Source organism: Pavona decussata, unplaced genomic scaffold, assembly GCF_977016875.1.
Source record: "Pavona decussata unplaced genomic scaffold, jaPavDecu1.1 SCAFFOLD_37, whole genome shotgun sequence".
Taxonomy (NCBI): domain Eukaryota; kingdom Metazoa; phylum Cnidaria; class Anthozoa; order Scleractinia; family Agariciidae; genus Pavona; species Pavona decussata.
In genome coordinates, this window is record NW_028145459.1 from 3,938,097 (window position 1) to 3,950,255 (window position 12,159).

General features: G+C 41.9%; 1 protein-coding gene across 1 annotated transcript; it reads left to right on the plus strand.

Moving 5' to 3' along the window:
• The first annotated feature begins 2,561 nt into the window (after positions 1 to 2,561).
• LOC146484125 (myeloid differentiation primary response protein MyD88-like) lies at positions 2,562 to 3,713 on the plus strand. Its single transcript, XM_085105437.1, has one exon. The coding sequence runs from the start codon at positions 2,592 to 2,594 to the stop codon at positions 2,970 to 2,972; it is 381 nt and encodes a 126-aa protein (XP_084961563.1). The 5' UTR covers positions 2,562 to 2,591; the 3' UTR covers positions 2,973 to 3,713.
• Positions 3,714 to 12,159: the final 8,446 nt, after the last annotated feature.

The following is a 12,159-nucleotide window of genomic DNA, read 5'->3' on the forward strand; positions in this document are numbered from 1 at the left end:
CACAACGGCAGACAGTGGGGTACCACCTGAAGCACAGCCACCCAACACAACGGCAGACAGTGGGGTACCACCTGAAGCACCGCCACCCGACACAGCTGGAGGCAGTGGGGTACCACCTGAAGCACAGCCACCCAACACAACGGCAGGCAGTGGGGTACCACCTGAAGCACCGCCACCCAACACAACTGGAGGCAGTGGGGTACCACCTGAAGCACCGCCACCCAACACAAGGGCAGGCAGTGGGGTACCACTTGAAGCACAGCCACCCAACACAATGGCAGACAGTGGGGTACCACATGAAGCACAGCCACCCAACACAACGGCAGACAGTGGGGTACCACCTGAAGCACCGCCACCCAACACAACTGGAGGCAGTGGGGTACCACCTGAAGCACTGCCACCCAACACAACAGCAGGCAGCAGGGTACCACCTGAAGCACAGCCACCCAACACAACAGCAGACATTGGGGTACCACCTGAAGCACCGCCACCCAACACAATGGCAGACAGTGGGGTACCACTTGAAGCACAGCCACCCAACACAACGGCAGGTAGTGGGGTACCACCTGAAGCACAGCCACCCAACACAACGGCAGGCAGTGGGGTACCACCTGAAGCACCGCTACCCAACACAACGGCAGGCAGTGGGATACCACCTGAAGCACAGCCACCCAACACAACAGCAGGTAGAGGGGTACCACCTGAAGCACAGCCACCCAACACAATGGCAGGCAGTGGGGTACCACCTGAAGCACAGCCACCCAACACAACAGCAGGTAGTGGGGTACCACCTGAAGCACAGCCACCCAACACAACGGCAGGCAGTGGGGTACCACCTGAAGCACAGCCACCCAACACAACGGCAGGTAGTGGGGTACCACCTGAAGCACAGCCACCCAACACAACTGGAGGTAAGCTCATTAAGATTGTTACATTAAAGCTTATAGCTACAGCAGAGACTCCAAAATTGAAGAAATAATCAAAATGTGCTCTCAGCTTTATATCAGTTTAATTGTTATTCAAATTAGGACTTTCTTTCTTAGGAGTATGTATGGGGAAGGCTCGTTATTTTTTTGTTTTTTTTTTTAAGGATTTTTGTAGTTTAGAATGAAGTCACCCTAAAACTGCTGACCTTAAGCCCCAAACAGTCCATAACTTTGATTTTAGGTGGGATATTGTGAGTTAACATAGCATGAAAAAACAAAATTACAAAAATGACTTTGTGCTACCAGCTTAATAACTAAAATATATTCTTGATATATGCTGTTAAAGCTATCTTGTTTAAATTGATTTCCTATCATTTTGTACTTGTCATAAACAACCAGAACAATTTGAACAAAAGATCATTTAAAAAAATGGAGAAATCTATCAGTTGTCATGAACCCAAGCAGCACATTTTGCTCCCCACTTTGCTTTGCTTTGCTTTCCTTCTTTTTTGGAGACCAGGGCCAGGTTGTTCAAAAGTTGATTAACGCCAATCCCAGATTAAAAATTATCCAAGGTTCTTATCTTGCTCATTAAAAATGTTTTTAAAAACTAATTTGGGGCTACTGGTAAAGAAATGTCGTAGTCGTAACTTACAAACAAAAATCTTTGGAAGAATCTTTATTTATTAGTAATTAAAGTTAATCCGGGATATGTTTAATCAGGCTTTAATGAACGACCAGATGTAAGATGGTTCACTTACTTAAATGTGGAGTAAACATCATTTTTGTGGCTTCAGTGATGAAAACTGGATAATTGTAAATTGTCCAGTAAATTGTGCAACCAGCATGTTCTGTTAAATTCTAGAAAGCAACAAGCAAAATTGTGAAGAGAGAGATAATGTAGTTTGATTTAATTCACATGTACTAATATTGATTAAAAGCTACCTTAAGGAAAAATGGTAGCTTTTAATTAATCGTAGTTGTTAATTTGTGGGTAACGGCCGTAGTTGAAAACAGCAAACTATATAAAGGGAAAAATCATTTCGATTATTTTTCCCTTTCAAATGTTCGCTGTTTTCAACTAAGATGGCTGTACCTTAGCATATTATGATAGTTTTCTGTACCCTTTTCTATACTGCAGCTTGTGAAGTCTCTATACCCTTTCATATACCTCCAACATGAAAAAGCTATGGTAACCCATTTGAACAAAGCCCCCCCCCCCCCCCCCCTTAGAATCCATTATAGGGACTAGCTTAATTATTTTGGCGTGGTTTATTTTGCATTTGAGGGAAATTCCTAAATATAAGCCTACAGATTATAATGGAAGCCTTCTCTGAGTTTCGAATTTGGGGGGAGGGGGCTTATCTTTGGAATTTTATGGTGTTGATACTATATGCTCATCAGGGCATCTCATTTTTTCCTAATTTATTCTTTTTTTCACTGGGGGACATTCCTTTATAAAACCTCTGAAGCAAACAGACCATCCCTAGATCAGTAGTATGTGTTTTTGCAGGACAGCTAGTCACGTGATCCTAAGGAAGTTTGTGTTGAGTGCATAGGAACCATGGTTGTAGAAAAATAAACTAGTTAAAAAAAGTAATCCTTACGTTTTTTTGTTGTTGTTGGTTTTGCAACACAGACGAGGAAGATGGTAGCATTTTAAAGATGAGTGTTGAAGAGAACAGCCAGAAAAACCCTGGAATTGACACGGCAGACGCAGGGTCTGATCAACTGCCAAGGTCCAGATTGTCGAGCAATATCATGGCCATTCCTTATTCTGTCTTGCGTAGGGTCTACTTGAAGCTAAACGTAAGAGATGACCTGGAGTACAAAGATTTCCGAATGCTTGGTGAGAAACTGGGTTTTGATAAAGACGTCACCCGCAATCTGGAGCAGCAAAAAAATCCCACTGATGAACTTCTGCGACTGTGGAGCGTCAAGCCTCAAGCAACTGTGGGGAGGGTTATTGAATTGTTAAAGGAGAAAGATATGGAACGCCTGGATGTAGTGGAGATTCTTGAGAGCTGGGTGCAAGGCAAGGTTTGAAATTAAGTACCGGACAACCCAATGAAGGAAATACTTTCGATAAAGGTATGAACGGAGTGGTTCAATGAACTTATTTGACTTCAAAAAAAGGTTCAAACTTTTTCCATGGATCTGTTGTAAAGACGCCACACGTGGTCTTCCAAACAGTTTGGAGTGTGCCAGGAAACGGAGAGTGAGACTGGGGAGAGACGTATACGAGCTACACAACTGCGCCTCGTGAAATAGGGCGTTATTCGAGCAATTCGCGTCTCCTTTTAAAATAACGATTGTTTTCGAGTCTGTACACTGCTTTGCTGTGATCTTGTCAGCAAGAAGGTATCAATGTTAGAGAGGTTTCTCCTTTCCCGTACTAAATAGTACCATATTTATTCGATTAACCGCCCACTTTCGAAAAAGCGCCCACCCTGAAAGCCAAAAAAGTTACTAAGCACCCACCACACCTCTCACTCTCTCCCTTCCCAACACTGAACAGGAGTGTCAGTTGTGTTCCAAAATTGGTTTTAGATACGGTAGTCAATGAACTTTTATTATAATGTTTATGGCTTGTTCATGTTAGCTTTTGCACTTTTTTTGGTCTTGTTGAAGCGAAGCAAACTTGTTATCCCTTGCTTTGTTATTCTCTAAAAAATGTCCTCGCTTGCTGAATATGTTGGGGATATAATAAGCGCCCACCCTCGAATTAGTGCGCACCTTCATGGGCCCAAAATTATATAAGCGCCCAGGGCGGGGGACGATTAATCGAATGAATACGGTACTTGTCAAGTTACTTTCAAGACAGTGGCTCCTTCAGTAGCTGTGCATGCGCATTACAGGATGACTTGAGAACTGAACTTAGGTTATTTCCTAATACAAAGATGTTTTTGCGCAGTAGTGACATGTGGGAAAAGCAGATCTTAGCAAGGTCTGTTGGACTCCAAAAGAAAATTGAAGGCAACTGCACATTTTTTTAAAAAGATATAAATAAGTTTCAATTTGTAAACAAAGCCGTGCCTCTTTGATGATATCACTGATTCCATTTTAGAGACGAAGACTGAAAAGCGAGTAGCACAATTCTCTGTCTGTGAATCCTTGTAAACGGGCCACTGAGAATATTTATAGATCAACGACTTTTCGCTGTACAGATCGACTGATCAGTGATGTTTAGTTCAGTATCTGCTTAGTCTAGTAGTAAAGTATATTCTGGAATTGTTTCAAATCATAAAAGCTCGAACAATTCTAAATTCAACTTTTTGTCGAAACGATGCCGTGATTCTAATCTCAAGGGAGTAAAATTGTAGTTTAAGCTCTGGTACGAGTATGTTTAGGATTTTATGCGTGTTTCGTTTACAACCGAAACACGCCGCATATGAAAAGTTTGAAGAACTCTAAATTCAATTTGTCGTTGGAAACAATGATGTTATACTCGTATATAGTTGGGAAAATTTTACATTTTTTCATAGACGCGATACGGTAATGTATTAATTTTAGCCTTTTATTATTGTAAATACATTTCGTTTGAGGGCCTTCCCGAATTAGCTTCCTTTGCAGACATTTTTTGGCTCGGCACGTGACTTGATGAGCCAAAGAATGTCTGCATTAGAGGCTATTTCCGAATCACTAATTTGTGCATAAATAAAATACTCCCGTTTCCAGGAAAAGAAACTTCTTTCATTTGATACTGTTGTACAGTTTACTGTAAGGGAAGTGTTCAAAACTACTATACTCGAACAGGACCCATCAAACCACAAAATAGATGGTGGCCTCTGCCTACCCCAGACAAAGTGGTTCCTCTTCGAACAAACTTGTTATGACCAGTTCACTAATTTACTACTGGTCATCTCTAACCCCCCGCGATTTCGAAAGGGAAAATGTACCAGTTGAGTTCACAGGGTTAATTACTTTGTCCCGTCAAAGAAAGACATTCTAAAGCCGACGTTTCGAGCGCTAGCCGAGCGAATCAATGAATTCTGAATGATGTCTGGTGACTCGATTGCAAAAACGTTGTCCCGTGCAAAGTGTAATCTAATTCGCATGCGCATATTTCGTGTTTAATTCTCGTCCGCGAGAAATATGGAAATTGTAAGCCTTATCATCCGCTGTCGATCCGAATAAACAAGACGGTGTGATTTCACGATTCTGTGCGAAGGTGGCAAAGCTATATTAGAGAGACTGGGAGATCATTGCAGATTTAACGACAGAACACGACAGAGACACATTGCTTGCTCGTACACAAGACCTCAACAGTTTCAGAACATTCGAGTGAGACCGGGCTAACTATCCAGGCCACACTGGTACACCCGCAAGGTTAAAAAGGCACTCAGACGAGACCTCGCCGTTTAAAAAACGTCATCAGGGAGCCTTCGATTAAACAACTGTGGTACCGATCGATACCAATGAAATCGATCATTGTTAAAATTCATTTTGTTTTCTGAGATAAAAATAGCGTTCATTTTGGGTAGAGAGAGAGATTTTAAAAGAGTTTCAGAATGAGATTTGAGTTCAGAAAACAATGAAGCTTTATAATTCATGAAAACTATCGTAAAGAGAGCGAAAAAAGTTCATGCAGTTAAGACTTTCCGCGGAAAGCCAAAAGGCAGCTTAGGATAGCGATCGCTTCTGTTCCTTAACATTTTCTGCGTTTTCAAAATTCAGCTGAAGCATTCGAACAGACCAAGCTGGACACCAAGCTGTAATATAAGTTTATAGAGTACACAAAAATTCCTGTTTTAAAGACGTTTGAAGTATGCGTAAACAAAGAAACGATTTCAGAAATAAGTTGATCTAGGCCTTTCACTAGAACGGTTGGGTGAAGGCTGTCAGTGTTTTGCAGGCAGATCATGTCATCTGACAATGGCAATATAACTTCTTCTGCAAACTGCCCAGTCAAGGACTCCACAACTGCAGCTGGGCACAGTCTTTTTCTCTTTTCTTTTCTCTGTTTTGCCTTTCTCTTGGTCTCTTTCCGCCTCCTACTCACTCCTTTTTTTTTTTTGAGTGTCTGCCAGTTGCAAAAACACCCTCTTTAGCTGCCTTGTGGTATTTTCCAGACACTTCAACCTGTACATTAACATACGTAATAGTTTCTTCTACTGCTAGTGGAGCAAGCAAAAGGCAAGCGAGTAAAGCGCTAAGTGGAGGATGAGAGTATGGTTTGCTAATAAATGCATTCTAGCTGGGGGGGGGAGGGGGTGGCAAAAAAAGTTATCCTTCATCATTGAGGGGGGGTACAAAAAGTTCCAAACGTTCCGTTTCCCCATTTGCCAGCCCCCCCCCCCCCCCCCCTGCCCATAAATAATGAACACTCCCTTAGCTTTTGTTTTAAGTTTCATTACTATCAGACTCAATTCTAGAAGTGTATAATAAAGGGATAGCAGTTCGCAAATCATAACAAGCTTTAAGCCTAGTTTATATTCATATTTTCTTATCGAGACTTACCTGGCACTTTGGAAGCCATATCAGCAACTACGACAGCCTCCTCTTCGCTCATTTTAACCAGTTGCTGTGAAAAAATTCCATCTTGATACTTGCTTTGATACTTACCAGAAACAAGAAAACGTTGAAGACAACTTATTAAGAGCCTTATATTATACCTGCCTCTGTAAACGAGTTTATTTTAGAACTTTTATCAGTCGATCATCGGCGTGAAATGGCTGGTGACGTCCGCACTGCGCTAGGAATTTTGGCGGGAACTTTGACGGGGGTTTAGGCGTGATTTCACCGGTGTCCGGTGGTCTTTTTGCAGAATGCAAATTATTAAACTAAACTTCCGCGGAAAAAGACCTAGGGGAATACGAATGAGTGCTGTATTATAACAAGGTGTTTAGATCCAACAGGAAGAGTACCAAATACTATTGGAAAAAATTCAAGACTTTTTAGGCTCAGTCGAGAAAATCTGGGTGTGGTTTTCTTTTGAAATTAAACGGGTTCCAATGTTTTGCCGCGAGACCATGCAATATTTGAAATTCGGAGACGCGCTCGTGCATGTGGAATTCAAATAAAACGGAAGTCAGAAATATGGAGTCTGCGTGGTTTACTGATGCCCGGTACAAAAATTTCAATGAGGCGCATTTCACGGGGCTTGCTTTGGAGGTTCCCGCCGCAGAGCCTCGTTCCACGTCTGTGGAGAGAGTGTCCGATTTGAATGATGCTCTGCGGCGGGAACCTACAACAAAAAGCGTCGTGAAACCATTTACAGGCAACTACTACGGTTTTACAAGAGTCAGTGTTATGTCAACCGCGGTTATATGTGAAGTGTTACGCCATAGTATTGTATGTCAGAGCAGATAAATACCAAGTGAAAGAAAACTGGATGGGATGCAAGCATCGCCCTTTGACATCATTGTTATTACAGATCAAGCAAAACATGAAAAACGGTCCACGCTGCTAAATCGCGGGCTTTTTTGAGCGATGAACGCTGACTGACTAAGCCACAATCCTGGCCAAAAATAATGGGACGATTTGCAAAATTCATCACGAAATAAACACAGCAGCGTAATTGAGACCATTGCTTGGAGGAGGTGGAGGGCTTTCAAAAATTTGTAATGACAGCTTCAGTAAGCTTATGGAGCCTGGTTATAGATATCCACAATAAAATTCTCACTGGCCTATGCTATTTTGTTATCTGTCCCGGAAAAAATTGGCCACGATTGCAGATGTGTTCCTCCTAAACAGGCGAGCAATTTCTTGTGCATCGGTTCACAAGCCTTTGCTTAGCTTTGGCCGGTTTAGTGATGACAACCTTAAAGACGACAGCGTTTTCAGTCTTCTCGGTGAACACCCTGGTAAAAAATTTGATTAAAACAAAGCACAAGAGAGAGTTGATCAGCAACCACTATATCTTCGAGTTGAAGAACTCTGCCTTCGTCACCTTTGGGTCTATAAAGAACTTAACCGCAGATTGTTTTTTTACACTGTTCAGTAGCTTAGCGCGGCCACCAAAATTTTGTTACTCTAATTAAAACTGCAATGCGGTATTAGTGTATGGCAACTCACGGTCAGAGAAGGCAACCCTCTGAGATCAACTATTCCTGGGAGACATGAGGAGACCCAGAGGTAGATAGTAGATAGAATATGCGCGAACCCAAAAGCTACCGAGTTGTAATCCTTAAATCGGGTCTAAATAAAGGTTTTGATTGATTTGATTGATTGAGATAGTCAGGGTGCTAGAGGACACAGTGAAAATTGATGAAAAACGTCGGCGAAAAAACGTGAAGCCCTTGAAGTTTCCTTCCCCCTAATTAATTTGACCGCCCGGTATTGTTTTCTTTCTACACTTTGCAAGTTGTTTGCACAAGTGGTCCCTGCACTATTCAAGAGTTTTCTTTCTCTCCCCATCGTAAACTAATCTACGCATGCCACTGGGTCTCCGAGAATGGGACCATCCTCGTTCCCAGAGCCTACAATCTTTTGGTCAGCGGTTGCTGCTGACAACATCCCCATGTACTGCAACTGGTTTTTAGCGCTAGAGAATGGAACATAATTCTATCTTTATGTCTATTTATAAGTTGCTTGACAACTGTTTCTGTCACCCGACCCAAGTCTCCGTCAATGGTGATTTTCATGGTTATTACACTAGGTGGAGAAATAATATTCGCAAGTCCAGTGCCAATAGAAGATGAGGTCATTAGTCTTCAATACACAACAACTCACTGCTGCAATGTGCGGTATTTGTTGTCTTATAGGGTAACCGAGGAAAGGGTGTGGTGCTCCAAGAGCTCGACAAACTTTGCGGTGTTTGATAAGTAATCTGCTATATTGGACGTGCCTAATAGTTTGACAACTGTCACTAGTTCATGCATAATACGCAATTTTGTGGTTAGTCACATAGATAATGTGATGTTTTCCAGCTTTACTTTTGTGTTGCTGGCTCGGATAACGATGCTTGCCCCGCCCGAGTTTCCAAACTCGTGTTCATCGTCAGAGCTCGTAAAAGAATTAAAGCTAACAAAGTCAGGAATTAAAAGGGGCTTCTCACCTCCTTTGCCTACGTTTGTCGCTTTTGTCGCAGCTCCCCAGAAGACTTGTGGGTCGTTGTCGAGGCGTTGTCCCATAAAGCTCTCTGTGGCCCCAGGCGCTAACAAAGAGTCGTCAAGAGCTCCTATTCGCTCCATCTTGTTTAAAATTTCTTCGAGGCCTCCGTGTTTTGCTAATGACTTGGTGTTAACAGGGTCAGGCGAGATAGAATCAGCCCCAAGCCCAGTTCCAGAGTCTTGTCGCAGCCCCGTGATTCCCTTGTACAGTAATCTGCGTTGGCCAAGGGTCATGTCGAAGTTTGTCCACATCAGACTCTGAAACCAGGACTAGAGCCTCCTTGGTGTCGAGATCCTGTTCTTTTAAGATATCTACAGTCTCCATTTTTAGTCCGTTTACCTTGTACCAGGTTTTGAATTCAAATAATACCATTGGAAAAAAATTGTTTACATGTAATGCAAAAACTCGCTGCTCACTGGGTCGCGACAATCGCTACGAAAGACTTCACTCGCGGTACCGCAGCTTATATGGGCATGGCTAGACTGACATTTCCGCCTTGGTATTTACTCATGATACTGACAAGTCTATCATACACAAAAAAATTTTCCTCTAACATCTGCAAAAGATTAAACACTTCTTTAAGGGAAGCAGAGTCTCTGACTGTTTTTAAGCGTGGCTTGTCTAATGCCATGTGATGATCTTTAAAACGGCCACCTAATTAATTTAGCTATTTAATGTTTTTGTTCTATTTTATGTCTATAGGTCTTTGTATTTTTTAGCTATTCTTTGGTTCTTTTATTTGAGGACCCTTCTGTAAACCACTTTTTGTGACGTTGGTATCCTCAATAAAGATGATGATGGTGATGATTGTTATCCTTTTGGGTACTAACGATTTGCGTGAAAAGACCCCTTGGCATTGCCATTATCCAATGGAAGAGCGTAACAAAATTCTAAGGTCCTTTGCAAGCAACCGTAAGTGGAGTTACCGTACATTGACAACAGTAATTTAGGTAGTACTTTGTTAAACAGAGGAGGACTGCACCTTTATCAGAAAGGGTCTTCAACTTTAGCGAAAAATATTAAACAATTATTGGACGAGGTTGAGCAAAATATCGTGATTTGTCAGTACCTTGTAGCTATGTGTTTCGTTTACAACTGCATGTCACAGTCTTACATTGTAGTGCCGATATTGTAGCAATATTGCAGTCTTAATTTTTGCCTATCACTAATACCCACCAAGATTAGTTGGAAGTAATAATAAACTCTTGTAATAAACTCTTGTAAGTCTTGTAATTAACTCTGATTATTATTATCTCTCTGGTTATTAGAACAGATCAATTATTTGCCGAAACCCAAGTTGATCTGTGAAACACTGACAAATCACGATATTTTGCGATAACCGAGTTTAATAATTGGTTTATCATTCGATCACTGAGTTTATTTTTCATAATTTTGAACAACTAAAGATGTCAAATTACTCACTGACAGCTCAGGTAAGCGATCTGTCATTTTTCACACAAGAGCATGGTTTCAATTACGCATGAGCAGAATATTATTTGTAGACAGTTCAGAAGAGAACGATGTTTTCAGGGCCCGCGGGTTTTTGAGTTGGGGGGGGGGGGGGGGGCTAAAACTAACCCGCTAGCGTGAGCCAACTAGGGGGGTCCGGGGACATGCTCCTCCAGAGAATGTTTAAACTGAAGTCTTCTGAAATGGCTAGAAATGCATCAGAAACTGTCAACACTGATGTGACTTTTTACTTGTATCAACTAATATATGTTTTCTTTTCTTTTAAAGTAAGGAGCCAATCGTTCAGTCTGGCTCTTACATTTGACCAACACAACAGCCCAGATGAGGCAGAAATTTTTGACTTGTTTTCTTGTGAAAGCCAGCAGCTTGTGAAGACCCAGTTTCGTTGTTCATGTTTCCGTCAATCATATGTACCTCTTTGTTCGTTATGACAACGGATTGAATTATCCAGCGTGTGACTGCAGCTATACATAATTCTCCGTTTCAAATGTTTACGCGTAACGGCAATAAGTAGCTTTCATAAATGAATGCCTTTGTGCAAAAACTCCCTCGAACTTATTCAGCGATGGCACTTTATCTTCGTGAAACACCGATCCAAGAACGAATGAAAATAGAAACAGCAGCTGACATTCCATTATTTCACGGTTGATATCTAGTCGTCCGTTCAGCAGCAAAGTAATCTCGTACCCAGATCTCCCACATTCCCGAACCGACTGAGATCTGGGTACGAGATTAGCGGCAAGCACACGACAAACTGTCTGAAATTGTTGGGTTTGTCGGGGAAAACCTTAATATACTTAATAACATGTAAGGTAAGGTGTTTCGGCTGTGAGTAATGGATATGGTTCAGTAAAATAAAATATATATTTTTAAACCATCTAAAAGCCCCAGCCCCTCCCCCTCCGCGGTCCCTGTGATAATGCTTGCAATGGGTCTTTTTCTTTAATTTGTGTGTTTCTCTACTTCCCCACCATACAGTTCTCTTTGCTTTAGACAATTGCCAGGAATTCGCTTTGGATACCAGCGCTAAAAGGAGAATCAACGTTACTTTCCAAATGCACACATAAGAGAGTAAGTTTATGTACTGGCTCATTGATACTCGTACTTCGCATGACTGATCTTCTCAATAGAAACCGGAGACTTAAACAGGAAGTTGCGGTATAAAAGGGGCCTGGCCAGGCCATTCTCACCTTCAGTTGTCAATCAACCACCAGAGCCGCAGAGCGTAGGCAACTGACAAACAACATAAATCTTTTTCTTCGGCTTTTACCGATGAAATTGGCTTAGTCTCCAGAATAACCCGTGTTAAACAAATAAGAACTTGATATCTTATATTGCTGTGGTGATATTATAAAATTTTGAGGCATATTTTTCAGAGGACGCTTGAGTCAACGACTTTCCACTATACTACTGAACAGCGTCTTAATTTGCATCTCACGCCCACAAGTGTGAAATGAAGGCAACCTCGTTCCCAGGGTCTCTCTTCTTCCCGCCCCAGCGAGAGAGGCTGGAGCTGGTCACGTGACAGCACACGACAAACTTCTCCCCAGTCGGGGTACACTCGCTCAATTATTTTATTCGCAAGAGGCGATCAGAGATTTTCAAGCGGGTGCGATTTAGCAAGCGAAATGCAAGAGATTTGGCGCAGTTTTATGCCGTCTGCAAAATCGTATATTAAGTACAATCTAGGGAATTTCAAACGGTCGAT